This window comes from Girardinichthys multiradiatus, chromosome X (genome assembly GCF_021462225.1).
Source record: "Girardinichthys multiradiatus isolate DD_20200921_A chromosome X, DD_fGirMul_XY1, whole genome shotgun sequence".
Classification (NCBI taxonomy): domain Eukaryota; kingdom Metazoa; phylum Chordata; class Actinopteri; order Cyprinodontiformes; family Goodeidae; genus Girardinichthys; species Girardinichthys multiradiatus.
The window spans coordinates 8,980,458-9,001,743 of NC_061817.1; the positions used below are offsets into that span (position 1 = coordinate 8,980,458).

The 21,286-nt window shown below is 39.9% G+C and overlaps 1 protein-coding gene across 1 annotated transcript in view; it reads left to right on the top strand.

The window, feature by feature from the left end:
- The window catches only part of LOC124862727 (protein kinase C beta type-like), a 145,508-nt gene extending 134,965 nt beyond the window's left edge, over positions 1-10,543 (top strand). Inside the window, exon 17 of the mRNA XM_047356804.1 lies at positions 6,710-10,543. Within this exon, the coding sequence (XP_047212760.1) occupies positions 6,710-6,865 (156 nt within the window). The 3' untranslated portion in view covers positions 6,866-10,543. The remainder of the gene's footprint in view (positions 1-6,709) is intronic.
- Positions 10,544-21,286: the final 10,743 nt, after the last annotated feature.

Genomic DNA, 21,286 nt, shown 5'->3' on the forward strand with positions numbered 1-21,286 from the left:
CGAATGACATGCAGAATTTGCTTTCATCCGAAAAAAGTACTTTGGACCACTGAGCAACAGTCCAGTGCTGCTTCTCTGTAGCCCAGGTCAGGCGCTTCTGCCGCTGTTTCTGGTTCAAAAGTGGCTTGACCTGGGGAATGCGGCACCTGTAGCCCATTTCCTGCACACGCCTGTGCACAGTGGCTCTGGATATTTCTACTCCAGACTCAGTCCACTGCTTCCGCAGATCCCCCAAGGTCTGGAATTGGCTCTTCTCCACAATCTTCCTCAGGGTCCGGTCACCTCTTCTCGTTGTGCAGCGTTTTCTGCCACACTTTTTCCTTCCCACAGACTTCCCACTGAGGTGCCTTGATACAACACTCTGGGAACAGCCTATTCGTTCAGAAATTTCTTTCTGTGTCTTACCCTCTTGCTTGAGGGTGTCAATAGTGGCCTTCTGGACAGCAGTCAGGTCGGCAGTCTTACCCATGATTGTGGTTTTGAGTGATGAACCAGGCTGGGAGTTTTAAAGGCCTCAGGAATCTTTTGCAGGTGTTTAGAGTTAACTCGTTGATTCAGATGATTAGGTTCATAGCTCGATTAGAGACCCTTTTAATAATATGCTAATTTTGTGAGATAGGAATTTTGGGTTTTCATGAGCTGTATGCCAAAATCATCCGTATTAAGACAATAAAAGACCTGAAATATTTCAGTTAGTGTGCAATGAATCTAAAATATATGAATGTTAAATTTTCATTATGACATTATGGAAAATAATGAACTTTATCACAATATGCTAATTTTTTGAGAAGGACCTGTATGTTTCCCTGATGCCAGATAATTTATTTAAAAAATGGGTAATTATTGGGCTTCTGCTAAATGTAATGGCATGCTGAGGAGGCTGTGCTGTGATTTGGATCAGCTGTGCTGTATCAGGGATGTAAGTATGCAGGATAGTTGGCCCTGAGAACCAGGATTGTGGAGCACTGGCCTAAAGGGCAGAAATAAGAAAGAAATGTTTATTAACCTCTTCCTTATCTTGGGGCAGCATGCAAATCATAGGAGTTTTACACTATTTAGGAATGCAGGTCTGTCCTGAAATGAGGTCTTTTGCAGGTATTATGGCCAGGTATTGGGTGTGGACCTGTGCAAGCTGGGACAACTGACTTCCAGCACAAACAGTAAAGGAAGCTTCTGTTAGGCCTTGGTAGAACTGACAGTTTTGTTGGAAATATTACCTCGTGGTTTATGTGACGCTTAAAGCTCTACTGTCCTTTACTGTCCTCTTCATTGATGAGCAGACTCTTTACTTTTTGAATGCACTTGCTATATACTCTTTATCTCTGTGATCTATGATTTCCTCATGTTTTTTGTATTCATCTCCTACAGTCTTTCCTTTCAGATTCTAATCTCTTTGATTTGTAACACACAATATTAGAAGAGATTTAAATGTTTATGTACTCGTTTTTCTTGGCTCCTCAGTGTCCTCATCCAGATTTATACACATAAAAATACAGTTCATATGTTTGAGATTTATGTTTGCAAGGGAATCATAAAAATATTCAAAATTATCAATTTGTTTTTAATATGTAAGGTGATATGATCACCAATTGAAGGTGTTATGAAGTTAAAAATCTTATTTACATGTTTAAACTTATGTAGTACCAGGTAAAAAGCAGCTCTGGCACCCAAAGCAGCCCATATTCTTAATAATTCTGCACATCTTTGCTTTGCAAGCCCATCTCATATTAATCAAACTATATTTATCAAACTTCTGGCCAAACTCACTGTTGCAACTGGGCACTGACCAGCATGAGATGCTCACAATGTGATAACCTTGAGTAAAAATACTTGGTTTCATTATACTTACACCAGATATGCGCCATCGTTGTATTGCTCTTATTTTAAACAGAAAACCATCCATATTGCCGCTGAAACATTACAGCATATTGGTCCTTACAGTTATTATACTGTTATTTAAAGGATTTTCCATAATGCTCTTATAGACTAATACAAGAGGAGCAATCTGATCAGGAAAAGCTTGCAGTCTGAACCAGTTTTAGGTACTGTTGCTAGCTCTTCTGCGAGGGAAGTGGCTATCAGGTGTCCTAAAAGTCACTAGAACTCACTAATGATGTGCTCCCCTAATCTGTATAAGTGGCCTTATGCATAAAATTGGAATCGATGGTGTAGAAGAGTAGAATAATGTTGTGGGACAGATAAAAGTGAATCAAAAGATCCTAAATATGTTCAGATAGTCAAATGGACTTTGTCATGTCCATTCTTGTTGTTTTATGTCATAATTCCAACCCTCTGGAAAAGGTGACCCAAAAGAGATTTTTTTTAATTTAATTTTCTTAAGTTCAAGAAAGTTAAGTGGATCATAAGGCAAGGTACACTGGGACTGCAGTGAAGTTGTGTAAGGCCACAGACGAAGGCAAGAGGCATCAGATCTCAAATGCAGCTCTCTTAATGCATATAAATTCCACTTGTAGCATTTATTTATGATCTGATGTTTTTATTTTGAGAGAATATATCAAAATATATTTTTTATCTTGTATTTTTTCCACTTTTTGAGAAAATGTATATTTCAAGACCACAGTTAGAAACATGCTACACCAGTAGGTAATAAGATGTAATCAAATAGCACATAAACCCAAAGATTATAGTGTGGGTCTTCATGGATTCACCAAAAACTGATTTACAATCCCCAAATAAATTATTTTAAAAAAATCTATTTCCCCTAAACTGTATTTGCACATTAATAAGAAGGTAGATAAATAGAGTTCTTTTTAAAAAATAACTCCGGTATTGTAGAGCCGAAAGGATAATCATTGATACCACAGCCGGCAGTCAGTATGTTGTTTCATTTTGCAAGGAAATGCATGCAAGATGCTTGGCAGTGAATGTGGCCCAATGGGCTTGTCGGCTGTCATGCTCTGACCAGGTCCCAGCTCACTGCTGCATGAAAGAGAGAGAAACTAATTAGAAATGAACCACAGCTGTGTTAATTAGTTTCTGCTGGCATCATTCCCTAAGGCATTGAGCCCCACGACCCCAACTGCCACAGCTGAACAAAACACCTACTCTGCAACAACAAAATACGGTAAATGTTCTGTCAGGATTTATCTCCAGGTTCTTCGTTTATTGCTCCCTAGATTTACAAGCACAGCTAACATTCATATTATCTCCATCTACTTATTGTCAAGTCAGTCCACAAATTGCCCTTAAATCCCGATCAGATCTTAGGAGATCATAGTAAATGATCCAATTCACCCTCAGGGTTTACAGGGCGATGCCTCTCCCTGACGGGCCAACTGGTACCATCTCATCTTTGATATCTTAGGCAATTGTAAGTCTGTCTTAGAGAAGTTAACATTTTTCTAAAGAAGATTTGGACAAGGTGTATTAAGGCTTATGTATGGCATATGTTTTAAAGTAGAAAAATATAGAATATCTAGGACTGAGTACTGAAATAGAAAGTATTAACTTGCGCTATCAAAAGTGAAGTCATGAATGTCCATGTTGGAAATGTAATACATCACAAGGCAAATTTCCTGACTGTGGCTTTCCCTGTTTCATCTCCTTTTCAGCTCTTGAGAAAGCAGCATATTTTAGGTGGATATAGAATATAGCGGTAGTTTGAGCATGTCTAGCATTTATTACCTCAATAAGCTTAATGACAAGATACAATTCTTAGTGTGTCTGAATGTGAATTGGAAGGAGCCATTTTTATTTACTGCATCCAGAACATTGTCCCCTCACCCCTCCATTTCTAATAGCCTGTTCGCTCCTTTTTTTTCTCCATCACATGCCAACTGAGGTGAAATTTGCAATGACACCTTCCTGTCCAAGAGAACCCTTTTGCTACTTCTACTACTACACAAACATACATTTCTCTCCCAGTCACAGTTGTCTGTACTGCAGTTTTTCAAATTTCTCTCTCTCCTTTCTTAATTTACTGTATATTACATTGAACGTTTTCTCATTCTGCTTAGTCCATATTTACTTTCCTTGATTGCCTGTATGTGGGATCGCCCTTATGTACTATGTGACCTCTAATCAGATTCTTAAATGCTTTACTTTTTGGAGTAGCACTAATTTTTCAGGTTTTTGGTGACACCTTTATGCTAATGGTGCCTATAATCACAAGATGTTTCTGTTCATTCATGGTTATTTCTTATTATTGCAACCACAAATTTGATTTGGATTTTATCTGATAGATGTAAAAAAGAACAGTATTGTGAAGTAGAAAGAAAATTACATATAGCTGTCAACATTTTATAAAAATAATAATGTGAAAACTGGCATGCATTTGTATTCTGCTTCCTTTACTCTAATACCTCGAGATAAAGTCCTTATCAACTAACTGGCTTTTGAAGTGACCTTCCCAGGAGGGAAACATGGTGGTGACAGCATCATGTTGTAGGGAGGCTTGTCTTTATGGACAAGGAAGCTGGTCAGAGCTAATGGGAAGATGAATGGAGCCAAATACAGAGCAATCCTGGAGGAAGGAATGTCAGGGGGCACAAAAGACTTGAAACCGAGACTTCCAGCAGGATAATAACTTTAAACGCACAGGGTTAAACAAGATATAATGGCCCAGTCAAGGCTAGACTTATTTTCAGCCAGGGTAAAGTCACCAAAAACACAAACAGCAGACTATACCTAACTTTGGATCCAAGGTTTCTTCAAAGATGCAGTCTTTTACTTGGACAGCGAGATCAAGACGTTTACGTATGTGTCCTCCCCATTGCAGCCTGTGGAGAACTGCGGACAAAGAAGAACACTACTCTGCTCTTGTTTTTAAACCTCTATGACATCAGAGGGATTTCTGCTGTGGAGTACTCCTTCTTCTGTGGAGTTGTTATGAAAATTGATTCATTCTGCATTCTGGGATTTACCAGTCTCTTTTGTTTTCTGTGTGTAGTTCAGTCCTCCTCTTCTCCAATGGCTGGACCTAACAACGTCTACCATCTTTTGGCATTGATGCCTTGACATGATAATATCTTCATTACACAGTAAACACTCCAATGTTTTTGATCTTGTGTTTTTTAAGGCCTCCATAAGGAGACACAAGGCATTATAGTGGTAAGTAATGTACAAGTACCTTTCCTGGAAATACAACTGTGAAAACCTCTATGGCAACATTGTCTCATTGCTTTGAGACACGTTTGTGGAAACCTTGTGCTTGTACTACAGAAACAATTAGCCATCTGTATAAGAAGGCCTAATAGCGATATCATGGTGCTCATTTCTGTTCATATGATATACTCCATTTATAAATGTTTTATGAATATGTATCAAATATTAAGATTTGGCCCTACAGCTGTGTGGCAAGGTATTTTATCACTTGTCATAATCTGGAAAACAGTAGTTAAACACAATGTACAGTATTTATTAACACACCTGCTTGTATTATTAAATGCCATACAGTGTTTAACAAATGAAGCACAAATAGTGTTCAAGGATTATTCTAAAAATATGAGCTGTTTGTGCAGCTCTATGTGGCACTCATACCTCCTCACACTCAGAATTGGTACAGATAAAGAAAGTTTATGGGGTCTGAAACTAAAGCTTGTGGAGGTGGAAACAGAAATTGCTAAGCAAGCAATATCATCAGTTTAGCGCTGAAAATGGTTTGATGTGGAAAAAAAGCAACTGTTTTTTTTCAGTGAAGAATACGCCAGTTCAATATTTAGATCTTGGAAAACAGATGATCAAATGCAGCTCAAATTTATTACAAAAGAGGTGAAATAGTCCTCTGGTGTAGCACTGAACCAGAAGCTCTGAATCAAACACCAACTTCAGCCATATTTTCTCACAGAGTTTACCATGTCCACTACGTGGTGATTCCCACTCTCCATTGCTTGAACATGAAAGTAAGCAATAGAAATCCATTTTAGTGCACCAACTGACAGTAAACTGGCGCTGCCCCTGATGTGATGCTACCGTAGGTGGAGAGCCATGCTGTTCATATTAAAACCCATAATTAAACAATACTTTCTCTAGCACCCTGATATCAAACACAGATACTGATTCATCCTTACTGGATTTGTCATGTATAGGTAACACCAAACTGCTCACAGGACTTCTGTAGGACCAATAGTTATCAGTTTTATCACACTTAGTTATGTCTTGTTATTTTTATTGCTTGGTCATACAGTAAAGCAGTTTTATTTTTGCTCAGGCACCTGAGATGAGAGAGTAGGATTTTGGTTTGGCTGAAAACGCATTTCAACTTGTTCCAAAGGAATACATACATATGAAATACCTTGTAAGTTAAAACCCCTAGATAACCAACGGTTCGCAAACATCTTTTTTTGACTGGCGGTAAAATTATGTTTTTGTTAATGTGGTAGTTAAAGTACTTACTTAGATTAAGTCTGCAGTTTTTTTATTATCAAGATAAAGAAAAACATTTGTGTGCCTGGTGAGATTGGCCTGAAAAGAAAAGAGAAATAACACAAAAAACTTATGAAATAAAAGATAAACTATTCATCCATGCTGCACTGCCTGTGATGCACTGTCACACACTTCATGTTAAATGATTTGTTTGAATGCTGGATGAAAAAAAACTTGTGGTTTAAGTTGAAAATGCAAGGTGAATTGATTAACGGCATTATGCTCTCTTCCTCCCAAACATTTCATTCCACCCCCCTTCGATAATTTAAATTTTTTATCTCCACTCCCTTCCATTATTCCATCCATAACCTCCAAACACTTGCAGAGAAACCGCCGGGACACGTGTAACTTCGACAAGGAGTTTACCAAGATGGCTGTGGACCTGACGCCGACGGACAAACTCGTCATCATGAACCTGGACCAAGACGAGTTCCTTGGCTTCTCCTACAACAACTCCGAATATGTGGCTCCTCCAAATTAATGCAATAGAATGGACCTGAACATACAACACAGATAGGTATAAAATAGGGTTTTAGTATAAAATCGAAGCAAAAAATCCCACAAAAATGTCTCTTATTTTGTGTGTGCTGACCAAATGCTTGCTTCCCTTTTAGATGTTACTTAGGTTTGTATAAATAACTAATCCCAAAGATTTTGAAAAAAGAGACGAAGAGATTACAAGCTTTCCTTTCCCAAAATTAGATCAAATTGATAGAAATATATTATCAAACCCAAAATGACTAACCTGACTGACTGCTGATCCAATTCTGAGTGTTACCTTTTAAAATATCAATTTAAACAGTTTTAAGTCTTTTTATGTAATCTCCTTGTGTTAGCCCTCATTATTTAAATAGAAAAGTTAAAAGCACTGGTTTTATTTATCTGTTTTTTACTCATTCCATTTGCCCCATTTAAAAGCATTATTACAGCATAACTGATGTGCCATTATGTTATGGTAGCTATGTAAAGTTTTGTATGTTTTCATGTCTTTGTAGAAATAAATGTACAGTAGTAGACTTTGTTACTACTGGAATATGATTCCATGTTTTTAGAATAATTGTTGACAGTCATTTTTGCAGCCATTCAGGGTGAAAGTGTCCAGGATTTCCTCCATTATCCAGTCAGATTGGCACCGTGTGCATATTAGTATTTTGTCCATTAGGTTGTACTTTGACCCTTAATCTGTGTGCATTAGGTACACTGCAAATATTTCACACAGGCTATAAGAGAGCCTGTGTCTGATGAACAAGCCTCACTTACCCCGTTTCATATTTCTTTTGTTGATTGTGACATTGCTTTCTCTACAGCTCATTCCAAAATTGCGTCTTTATTTATTTAATCGTACTTTTTCCTAGATGTAATTCATACTTCTGCCAAGACCTCAGTGGCAGCCAAGTTTGTCATTAACTGGAAATGCGAGCAACGCAACATACATCAAAGGGACCTGCACAGATGCACATAAAAACAGCCGCAGAAGCATGTGTGAGCTGCTTTGACAGCACCCAAGCAAGTGATTTTACATTCGGCAATAAGAGCAGGAATACTGCCATTTTCTTCCCTTTTTGCAATACATTTAACAATACCTGCATTGATTGTTTTTTTATGTAAGCATACTGTGCCTTGCAGAAGTATTCATACCACTTAAAATGTTGCACACTTTTTCTTGTTAAAACCACAGGCTTCAGTTTATTTTATTAGGATTGTATGTGCTAGACCGACTCAAAGTAGTGTGGAATCACAAAGTGCAAGGAATTCCATACATGGCATTTATATATTTTACAAACAAAAATCTGAAACGTGTTGCAGACATTTCCATTTGACCCCGGGTTCACTACTAGTTAGAGAGCTTAAAAGTATGTCTGTATGAGCAGGTCTAGTGACTGATTCTCTAAATGTGGACATATTATTTTTAGCAAATAGCTCAGCTTTGGTCTGTTTGGATGGAGAGAATCTGTAAATATAAAGTTCAGTTGTTGCCTCATATTTTCAATTGGAATTCAGGTCTGGACTGACTGGGCCTTTCAAGCACTTGTGTGTGCTTTATCTAAACCACAGTGTGTTTGGGGTTTCTTGAAGTTGGAGCACACCCCCAGTCTCACGTTTTGTGCACCTTGTCTGAGGTTTTCTTCTAGGATTATCGAGTATATAGCTCCATTCGTTTTCCAGTGAACATGCAGCATGATGCTGCCATCACCATGTTTCATCAGTGTTTTTATTTTCCCACCCATCGTGTTTTGTATGTAGGTAAAAAAGTTACATTTTGGTCTTTTTTAAGAAAAGCTTCGTCTTCCACACGTTTGCTGTGTCCCCCATGTGGATTGTGGTAAACCTCAAACTGGACATCGTATGGCCGCCTTCTTTCCACTCTTCCATAAATCTTCCATAAATCCCAGATTTTCAAGGTGTTCTTTGATCACGACACCACCGAGGCCTTCACACAGCAGGCTGTGACTAGATTTAAGCAGGAGTTTTCTAAAGACACTTGGTTGCAAAGGATTTAATTTAGTTGTATCATGTTAAAGAGGCCTATATTTAAATACATGCCTGCTCAATTTTCAGAATTTTTTAATTTATTTTTTATTTATTTAAGCCATCTGTAATCTTTTTTTTCCCCGTTAAAATACATGCACAACACTTAATATGCATCTACTGCCAAACAGATAAATAGTTCTGAATTTGCTCAAATTCAGTAAAGCCTTTTTATAACATTGTGCCGTCTAACAAACTAATAGAAGAAATAAACAGAGTCTGATCCAAGACTGAAGTATCAATATCAGCAGAGCACTGTAACATTTTTGTGGAGTCATATGAGGCATATGGCTCAGGTCCACTGGACAGACCTAGATTTTTTTTTTTTAATTCAGCACAAACCATATCCACATGTGTGTGTTATAGATACCATGTGCTGTTATTGTACATATTTGTACATACACCTTCATAGTGTTTCATATTTTGGGAAATATAAGTCTACTTTTGTTTTGCTTGGATGTTGTACATGTAAAATACTGTCAGATATATGTAGTGATCTGTTACAAGTATACAGCTGTATATTCTGTTCCAGTAAAGAGTGTAAATATCTGCTGATATGAAGACCCTGAAGCTCTCATTAGTAACCCCACAGAAGCCTATCTATTCATGTGATCAGCTCAGTGAACTCAAATATGTTCAGTTACTAAACATATTGCTGCTCTGTGCTTATTTCTTTAACAAAAATATAAAACTGAACTTTTTTTTGAGCAAGCAAACAACAAAGGAAGTCTGAATTACAGAAAGATTACAGGAAGCAATCAACCATTACTTGGTTATGTTTGATTATTAGAAGTATACTATGCATGCACGTGATAATCTCTCTCATATCTTGTTCCATTCAATATTAATTTATTCTTTATTAGGTGTAGGTGTGCAATAATTGCTTTATAAATGAAGAGTAGATATAATTTGTGTTGCTTAATCTATGATTATGATTATTATGCTAGTTATTCACAAACGTAAAAGGACTATGCCCTGCTTTATTTGTACATATAATCTGCTTCTGAATGCATAGAAGAAAGAGTCTTCCATTTCACAATTTGTGTTAATATGCATGGGAACAGATGTTTTTAGGGGTACAAATGGTTTAATCAGAATATGCGTTTAATTCTCAACCACAAAAGCTTGTGCATTGACTGTTTTGGCTAGAAATTGTCCTCCATCCCTTACTCCCCTCTGTTTTCCAAACCTTTTCTCTGATCGTACCTTTCAATGTGTCGTTTTATTGTTTGACCTTTGTTATTATTCTGTTGTTCTTCTCTTCCAGCTTTCTTCTTGTCTCCTCCCGTTTTCCTTTTCCTTGACCTTTCTCTGTCTCAGCATGGTTTTTTTATTTTATTTATGGGTTTCTTCTTTTCTCTTGGTTCTGACCCATACTGTTATATGTTTCTTTTTTCCTCCACAAAATTCACATCAGATTAGGTACCACTAGGCCATCTTCTGATTTCTGCTTTGCCTTTAGTCAAGATTACGCCCCTAACAATGTTTGATTCCTGCACCGGAGGATGACCTTTAGTTTTTTAGTGAAGATACTTTACGAGAATGTGTTTCGTGAAACAGTTAAACGATAGGAAAATATGTATTGTCATGTTTTGGGGGGCTGTAAAATAATAAATCACATTGAAAACAATTCACTGACTATGTTTTTTATCCTAAAAATAATGTTTAGATAGGTAATTGTAGGATATGTAAGGTTTTTATTGGAGCTACAAATAGCCAGGAAAAGATGTTCAGGTATTTTTTGTTTATCTTCTTCCCTTTCATCAGTTGTAGAACGGAAAAGAGTTTATGGAGGTATCAGCCATGAATCTAAACAAAAAACACAAGTGAAGAGATATAATCTCATATTTAAATAGTATAGAATATTTGCAATCAATTTAACAGGAAGATACGTTTAAGAATAATTTAATAATAAACATTTTCTTATAAATCAAACTAGAAGCTATAAAATTAAACTATCGTCAGTATTAAGGTACAGGGGTTGGACAATGAAACTGGAACACCTGTCATTTTAGTGTGGGAGGTTTCATGGCTAAATTGGACCAGCCTGGTAGCCAGTCTTCATTGATTGCACATTGGACCAGTAAGAGCAGAGTGTGAAGGTTCAATTAGCAGGGTAAGAGCACAGTTTTGCTCAAAATATTGAAATGCACACAACATTATGGGTGACATACCAGAGTTCAAAAGAGGACAAATTGTTGGTGCACGTCTTGCTGGCGCATCTGTGACCAAGACAGCAAGTCTTTGTGATGTATGAAGAGCCACGGTATCCAGGGTAATGTCAGCATACCACCAAGAAGGACGAACCACATCCAACAGGATTAACTGTGGACGCAAGAGGAAGCTGTCTGAAAGGGATGTTCGGGTGCTAACCCGGATTGTATCCAAAAAACACAAAACCACGGCTGCCCAAATCCCGGCAGAATTAAATGTGCACCTCAACTCTCCTGTTTCCACCAGAACTGTCCGTCAGGAGCTCCACAGGGTCAATATACACGGCCGGGCTGCTATAGCCAAACCTTTGGTCACTCATGCCAATGCCAAACGTCGGTTTCAATGGTGCAAGGAGCGCAAATCTTGGGCTGTGGACAATGTGAAACATGTATTGTTCTCTGATGAGTCCACCTTTACTGTTTTCCCCACATCCAGGAGAGTTATGGTGTGGAGAAGCCCCAAAGAAGCGTACCACCCAGACTGTTGCATGCCCAGAGTGAAGCATGGGGGTGGATCAGTGATGGTTTGGGCTGCCATATCATGGCATTCCCATGGCCCAATACTTGTGCTAGATGGGCGCGTCACTGCCAAGGACTACCGAACCATTCTTGAGGACCATGTGCATCCAATGGTTCAAACATTGTATCCTGGAGGCGGTGCCGTGTATCTGGATGACAATGCACCAATACACACAGCAAGACTGGTGAAAGATTGGTTTGATGAACCTGAAAGTGAAGTTGAACATCTGCTCTCCTATGCATTGCAGGCACCTATTACTATTCACCTCTAAACTGGACTCTTTATTTATTTTTCTTCCGTCTCCGTTAATGCAGCCCGAACTGCAGCGTGCACCCCCACAATATATACATCAAAACGACCGGCTCGGTCCCGTGAGGTGTGCTATTACTTTTATTGGCGTTTCGAGTTACCATGGCGACATAATTAACGAAAAACCGAGCCCCAAAATCCCATAGGAATGAATGGAGTCAGGGGCGGAAGGAATCCTCAAAATTCACTGTTTTTGAGCCTCTACTGTATCGCCATACTTTCACCTAGAAACACAGTTTGACTTTCAGTTTGTAGGAAAGTCCGCCGGCTCTTCAGAAATGAAAACGGTTTGTTGATAACTGCTACGGTTTCTCTAAAATTAGACTCCAAGCGACACAAAGTTTGCGAGAAAATCACACTCTTAACAGTGGAGATGGCAGTTACTAGAGTGTAAAAAGAGGGGATTTTTTCAGGAAAAATGAGTTTCAACTGGCACTCACGGCCACAGATTTCATTCTAAAGTCACAATTTTCGGTCAGATTGTAGTGCCGGGCCTCTGCTTTCACACAATAACTTCAAAATTGTTCTAAGTCTCATAGATTTCTGTCAAAACACCCTCGATCGCCAAGATTCAGTAGATTTCTGTAGGCCTTCTCCCATATATTTTCAATGAGAGCTTGACCTGTAATCCATGAGTGACACCATTTATTTCCATAATCCTATTTTATACTGTGAATGACATAGAGCTATGAAAATCTCCATGATTGGGGATGAGGGCTAGCTGTCGCCCACAGTTTAAAAAAATTTCAAATACCATGTACGGATTCCGAGATATTAGACTTTGTTCGGGAGCATATTCAGGCATTTTTGTCTTTTTCTCCATTTTCCCTCTCTTTTCACCTAGTGTTGTGCCTTTATTATTATATTTTCAAAAATAAAGGATGAATATTATCGTTCCCCTGTCCGTTCTGATAAAAACGGTCCAAGAATGACATCGATCGCCCCTACGGTTTCCGAGTTATGGCCAGTCGTTCGGGAGCATGCGCCTCCATGTTATAAAGCCTAGACCAGGGGAGACACAGAGAGAGGTGCTGCGTGAGTGAGAAACAGCAGGTGTCAAGTTACACTGACGCTCTTTGCTGATTGGCTGATTCATTCCTCACTGTTCTATTTATAGCTCTGTGTATCTCCTACGGTATATGTCTGGATGTGATTCTGTCTTTCTTTCTGCCTCTCTGTGTCTCACACTTAGACACACACCCACACACACAAACACACACAGACACATGCACATACATGGATTACTATCTTTGTGAGGAATTCCCTTTATTGTCTTCATTTCTATGGCTTAAACATGACCCTACCACTAACTCTTTCCCAGCGGGACACACACACCCACCCACACACACACAGACAAGCACACACACACACCCACACACACACACACACACACACACACACACATCCATCTATCTTTTTAAGGACTTTCATTGACTTCCATTGATTTTCATTCATTTCTATGGCTTAAACATGACCCTACCACTAACTCTTTCCCAGCGGGACACACACACCCACCCACACACACACAGACAAGCACACACACACACACACACACACACACACACACACACACACACATCCATCTATCTTTTTAAGGACTTTCATTGACTTCCATTGATTTTCATTCATTTCTATGGCTTAAACATGACCCGACCCCTAACCCTTTGACCATCTTCATAGGAGGCAACTACATGGCGGCCATTTTGTGCATGTACTGCTGTTTCAACACACAGACAACTGTGATTAACCCTAAAGGGCAATTTCTTTCATCACCCTTCCATGCTTACTAATGATTTTTTGAAAGCTGATAATAGCATACACAATGATTTCAGAAGAGCACTAAAACTTTCAAAATAAAAGCCTCAACCTTCCATAATTATTATTGATTTTTTAAAGCTCATAATAGCATACACAATGATTTTAAAATAGCAAGCAGGTTCTATATAACTAGTGGAAGTAACCCGGACCTGAAAGGACAACCATGCTGGACTTTCAAAATAAGAGAAAACATGCTCTACAAAATAAAAGCCTTTGCATCTTTCAAACATATTTGTTGTCACTGTGGCCAAATAGCTTATTTTATTTGTCTTTTCTGACAGTAACACTTTCACAACACTCTTGTTCATGTGAGCAATTCTAAATTTCAGTGTACCATCAAGGTATCTGCAGCCCCTGTTTATAAGAATGTAAAACATGTTTCAAAGTCCTGCACAGTGGTCAGAGGGATTTTAAGCCATTCTTCTTGCAGGATAGTGGCCAGGTCACTACGTGATACTGGTGGAGGAAAACGTTTCCTGACTCGCTCCTCCAAAACACCCCAAAGTGGCTCAATAATATTTCGATCTGGTGACTGTGCAGGCCATGGGAGATGTTCAACTTCACTTTCATGTTCATCAAACCAATCTTTCACCAGTCTTGCTGTGTGTATTGGTGCATTGTCATCCTGATACACAGCACCGCCTTCAGGATACAATATTTGAACCATTGGATGCACATGGTCCTCAAGAATGGTTCGGTAGTCCTTGGCAGTGACGTGCCCATCTAGCACAAGTATTGAGCCAAGGGAATGCCATGATATGGCAGCCCAAACCATCACTGATCCACCCCCATGCTTCCCTCTGGGCATGCAACAGTCTGGGTGGTACGCTTCTTTGGGGCTTCTCCACACCGTAACTCTCCCGGATGTGGGGAAAACAGTAAAGGTAGACTCATCAGAGAACAATATATGTTTCACATTGTCCGCAGTCCAAGATTTGCGCTCCTTGCACCATTGAAACCAACGTTTGGCATTGGCATGAGTGACCAAAGGTTTGGCTATAGCAGCCTGGCCGTGTATATTGACCCTGTGGAGCTCCTGACGGACATTTCTGGTGGAAACAGGAGAGTTGAGGTGCAATTCTGCCGTGATTTGGGCAGCCGTGGTTTTATGTGTTTTGGATACAATCCGGGTTAGCACCCGAACATCCCTTTCAGACAGCTTCCTCTTGCGTCCACAGTTAATCCTGTTGGATGTGGTTCGTCCTTCTTGGTGGTATGCTGACATTACCCTGGATACCGTAGCTCTTGATACATCACAAAGACTTGCTGTCTTGGTCACAGATGCGCCAGCAAGACGTGCACCAACAATTTGTCCTCTTCTGAACTCTGGTATGTCACCCATAATGTTGTGTGCATTTCAATATTTTGAGCAAAACTGTGCTCTTACCCTGCTAATTGAACCTTCACACTCTGCTCTTACTGGTGCAATGTGCAATCAATGAAGACTGGCTACCAGGCTGGTCCAATTTAGCCATGAAACCTTCCACACTAAAATGACAGATGTTTCAGTTTCATTGTCCAACCCCTGTAGGTGTGTCTTAACACAATACCAAGGCGCAAAGACATCTGTAATGATCTTAAACATGCAATTGGGTGTAAGAGCATTTCCAAACTATTCGATGTTCAGAGAAAGTACAGTGAAACAGAGTATTCACAAATGGTAAAAATTTAAAACAACTGTCAGTCTTCCCTGGAGTGGATGTTCCTGTCCTGTGCAATCTTCAGAAAAAACAAATTCTATCTCACTCTACAGAGCTCAGTATGCATGTTAAAGTTTAAAACATAAAGGCATGGTAATTGCAAAAAGACTAAACACATATGGATTGTTTGTGAAGGGTAGCTATTGGCAAGGCTCTGTAATCAACTTACAGAAACATGCAACAGAAAAAAACAAGTTGTTGGTGCTTAATGGAAAGACGGGAGTAAGGGGTGGTGATGGCTGCACTAAGCAACAGCATACTGCAGCAACACAGGTGGAAGAATAGCAAAAGAAGCTCTAATTTATTTTATTCACTGCATCTTAAAAGCGCTCAAGTGAGGAGCATGAAAGTAGAGCTTATTGGATTTATTTCACACCATCTTCTTTGCTTGCCCTCTCCTTTTACTAGGTCTCTCTCAGACTTCTGCAGCACCACTGATGCTGCCATTAAGCAAACTTGTTAGACACTCCTTCACGCAATTAAACTTGTTATGCCACGTCGCTGAGCTAGCCTCACTGGTGGTCGTTCAATTACACACTATCGCACAAAAGTTTAAAACACTAAAGGTGATTATGTCTAGATTCCTGGCTTTAAACTAGTCTTAAATGGTATTGTGGTGTCCCTATTTTGTCCTCTTCCTTGGGCATTTAAAGTAACACTGAAAACAGTTTATTATTATTATTGTTATTATTTTATTGTGCCTTGCAAATATATTTATACTTCTTACACTTTGTCACATTTTGTCTGGTTACAACCACAAACTAAGTGTGAAGTGGAGTTTTCACAGTTTTTTACAAGTAAAATCCTGAAAAGTGTGGTCTTCATTTCTGTTTACCTCCTTTTTACTGATACCCATAAAAAAACCCAGCTCTACAAAGTGCCTTCAGATTTCATCTAATTATTAAACAGAACATGCCATTGCCATGATAAAACATAGTGGTGGCCACATCATGCATTGGAGGTGCTGGAAATCCTGGAAGAAAACCTGTTAGAAGCTGCAGAAGACTTGAGAATGGAGCAGGGGCTCTAACAAGACAAAGACCTGATATATATTACCAAAGTTCAAATGTAATGCTTTAGAGCTTGGGCTACTTTGCAAAGAATTGGCAAATATGTGCAAAGCTCCTAGAGACATACCCTAAAACACCATCAGCTTCAACTGCAGGAAAAGGTGGCTAATTCAAGTATTATTATTAAACTGCATTTATCCAGGAGAATCAATTGTGAACTAATTCCTATTTACAACAAGGATCTAACCAAGAGGCAGCATAAAATTTAAACTACTTTACACCATATCATACCACAAAAGAGTGATGGGAATTTTAGTTCAGTTTGATTTATATAGCGCCAATTCATGCTGTCCAACACATGCTGTCTCAAGGCACTTTACAAAGTCAATTCAGTTGAATCATACAGATTTCAAGTCGGGTACATACATTCCAATTAATCCTAATTATCAAACAGTGCAGTCAAATTCAGTTTATTATTCAAATTGGTTAAAACGTTTTTTCTATCTAAGGAAACAGCAGATTACATCGAGTCAGTGACTTGCAGCATTTACTCCTCCTCATTGAGCATGTAGCGACAGTGGAAAGGAAAACTACCTTTTTATAGGAACCCCAACTGTGAGTTTGAGAGAACAGAGCAGAGACACAAAAAGAACACAGAAGCACTGATCCAGGAGTACTTTCTATGGGAAAGAAAAATAAAACATTAATAGTAGTAGCTCCTTTAGTGGTTTCATCTAGAAAAGACAGCCAAGCAGATGAACTCGCCAGTTTTCAAGTCTAGAGTATGAAAGAAAGCACAAACAGTTAGTCACAGTAGAAGCTCAGTCAGTAGCTACGTCTAGGAGAGACTGTATTAAACACTGAAGGACAGGGCCAAGTGTATCATCTGTAGAAGAAGAACATTAAATTGTTGACGGCAGCAGCTCAGCCAATGCCCCCCTCCAGGAAGGTGTCACAGCTGAACACAGCCAGGCCAGATTTAGCTTCTAGGTAGAGAAAAAAACAGAGATAGAAAATTGGAGAGTAGTATGAGAATGTAAGAGGGTGAAAGTTGTCATTATGTCCTCCAGCAGTCTAAGCCTATAGCAGCATAACTACAGAGATAGCTCAGGATAACGTAAGCCACTCTAACTAAGCTTTATCAAAAAGGAAAGTTTTAAGCCTAGCCTTAAAGGTAGACAGGGTGTCTGCCTCACGGACTAAAACTGGGAGCTGGTTCCACAGGAGAGGAGCCTGATAACTAAAGGATCTACCTCCCATTCTGCTTTTAGAGACTCTAGGAACCACCAGTAAACCTGCAGTCTGAGAATGAAATGCTCCATTAGGAATAGGGGCCAATTTGATCTCTGATGTATGATGGAGCTAAATCATTAAGGGCTTTATATGTGTGGAGGAGAATTTTAAATTCTATTCTGGATTTAACAGGGAGCCAATGAAAAGAAGCTAAAGTAGGAGAAATATGATCTCTCTTTTCAATTTTGTTGCAGCATTTTAGATCAGCTGAAGGCTTTTAACTTCATTTTGTGGACATCCTGATACTAAAGAATTACAATAGTCCAGCCTTGAAGTAACAAATGCATGGACTAGTTTTTCAGCGTCACTCCTGGATAGAATATTTCTAATTTTGGCAATGTTCTGCAGGTGAAAGAAGGAAATCCTAGAAACCTGTTTAATATGGGGTTTAAATGACATGTCCTGGTCATAAATAACACCAAGCTTTTTTACTTTATTAGCAGAGGTCAATTTAATGCAACATTATTGATTGACTAAGCAGTTTCTTTTTCAGAGACTCCGGTCCAAAGACGACAACTTCTGTCTTGTCTGAATTTAGAAGCAGAAAATTTAAAGTAATCCAAGTTTTGACAAAATAAATAATAAGGAAATTTTTTACCAGAATCCACTAGAAAATATTAAAGTGTGACACATATAGTGGCAAATGAAAATTATGCGGCTAAAGGTTAAGTACAACGTTCCTGGGCAATTGTTTTAAAAAAAATATTAAAAGCAGAAAGTATTAAGGCTCAGTTATAGTCGCACTTCGTAGTGTCGCGCAGGACTCTGCTGACGGTGCAAAAGCCTGAACATATGCTGTAGCCGTTTATACTTGACGCTGACATTGCTGCAGTATTCTCCAAGACCTAGGGGGCAGTATGCTAACCAGTGGAAATGAAATAAAAGAGAGAAGCGCTTCATGTAACACCAAAAATGGCTGATTCTTGCAAAGTTTCAGATTAGGAGTAAAAATTAACAGGACAAAGCTTTTTAACCTCTTTGTAAAAGATCTAAAACTGTACCTACATAAAATTTTATACTCTTAAGCTATAAAAAAACAAGCTATAAAAATCTTGTTAATGCATACAATCTAACTTTTTCTTACCTTTTTGTTTGTTGTTAGAACGTAAACTTCAGCTAGTGTTATAAATATTACGTTGTGACAATACAGTCATACTCAGTAAATTAGAATATTATTGAAAATTTGTTTTTTTCATTAACTCAATTCACTAAGTAAAACACATTATAGAGTATTTACACACAGACTGATGTTTTAAAGCCTGTATTTCTGTTAATTATGATGATATCTCACTTACAGCTAATAAACAAGACATTTAAGATTAGAATACACCAATAAAAAAACATTTTAATGCAGAAATGTGGGCCTAATGAGAAGTATGTTTGATATCTGCTTAAAGGTTGCTAATTTAGAAAGGTAATTTTAATCTGACTAACGAGTCTGATCGGAACACATTTTCTAATTTACTAAATATGACTGCCGATACAGAATGAAGGGGTTTCTCGAATTATAAAAATTAAAAGAAACCAGTGAGTTTTCCTGTGAAAATGGAGTATGGGCTAGGCCACCAGGAAATAACAATGACAGTGGTAAGTGTCAAATAAAGCCCCAGTCCCAAAGCAGAACCATGATATATGAGAACCAGTTTGTGAAGGAGAATTTTTGAAGCAGACTGTCATTATGTTTGTTAATGAGAACTTTGTGCAGGCACCAACTGCGAACAATTGAGGAAGGTTTAAACAGTTTATTGCCACGAGATAGAGTGAATGGTTTCAGGATGACGATGAGGAGGAAAGGTAGGTGGTTATTGCATAAAATTAAGTTTGGTAATTTGCAACAAGGTTTAAAAGGAAGCTGACGTTTTCCAGGAGGCAGGTGAGTATCCCCACAAAGGCTGAGGTTGACAGGTTGTGGTGTGTGGAGCAGTTTGTTATTATTATTTTATTATTATTTTATTTAGTTTGTAAAGAGGTATACAAACCAAAAGACAACCAAAGGGCTGTACAATATAAGACAATAAAAACTATAAGCAATAAAGTACAAGGTTGACAATACAACAAAAAAACCAGCAATAAAAGACACTGTAGAAACAAGGACTGGCCTAATGGTTGTGCCCTCGTACTCGTACTCGTCGTCTTCCGCTTTATCCAGGACCGGGTTGCGGGGGCAGCAGACTCAGCAGAGACGCCCAGACGTCCCTCTCCCCAGACACCTACTCCAGCTCCTCCGGGGGGAGCCCAAGCCGTTCCCAGGCCAGCCGAGAGACATAGTCCCTCCAGCGTGTCCTGGGACGTCCCCTGGGCCTCCTCCCGGTGGGACGTGCCTGGAACACCTCCCGTGGAAGGCGTCCAGGAGGCATCCGGTATAGATGCCCGAGCCACCTCAACTGGCTCCTCTCGATGTGGAGGAGCAGCGGCTCTACTCCGAGCTCCTCCCGGATGGCCGAGCTCCTCACCCTATCTCTAAGGAAGTGCCCAGCCACCCTACGGAGGAAGCTCATTTCAGCCGCTTGTATCCGGGATCTCGTTCTTTCGGTCATGACCCAAAGTTCATGGCCATAGGTGAGGGTAAGAACGTAGACCGAGCGGTAAATCGAGAGCTTCGATTTTCGGCTCAGTTCACTCTTCACCACAACGGACCGGCACAGCATCCCCATTACTGTGGCAGCTGCACCGATCTGTCTGTCGATCTCCTGCTCCATTCTTCCCTCACTCATGAACAAGACCCGAGATACTTAAACTCATCCACTTGAGGCAGGAACTCCCCTCCAACCTGAAGAGGACAAGCCACCCTTTTCCGGTCGAGAACCATGGCCTCGGACTTGGAGGTGCGAACCGCCACAGCGCATGCTGTAGGTCTTGGCTAGAGGGGGCCAGCAGGACCACGTCATCTGCAAAAAGAAGAGACAAAATCCTCTGGTCCCCAAACCAGACCCCCTGCGCCCCTTGTTTGTGCCTAGAAATCCTGTCCGTAAAAGTTATGAACAGGACCGGTGACAAAGGGCAGCCCTGCTGGAGTCCAACATGCACCGGGAACAGGTCCGACTTAGTGCCGGCAATGCGAAGCAAACTCCTGCTCCGCTTGTACACAGACCGGATGGCCCCTGGTAAAGGGCCCCCAATTCCATACTCCTGGAGCACCCCCCACTGGGCATCACGAGGGACACAGTCGAATGCTTTCTCCAGGTCCACACAACACATGTGAACCGGTTGGGCAAACTCCCATGAACCCTCAAGTACCCTAGAGCTGGTCCAGTGTTCCACGGCCGGGACGAAAACCTCTCTGCTCCTCCTGAAGCCAAGGTTCGACTATCGGCCGGACTCTCCTCTCCAATACCCTGGCGTAGGCCTTACCAGGGAGGCTGAGGAGTGTGATCCCCCTGTAGTTGTAACACACCCTTCGGTCACCCTTCTTATGAAGGGGGACCACCACCCCAGTCTGCCAATCCAGAGGCACTGTCCCCGTCCGCCACGCAATGTTGAAGAGTGTCAACCATGACTGCCCCACAACAT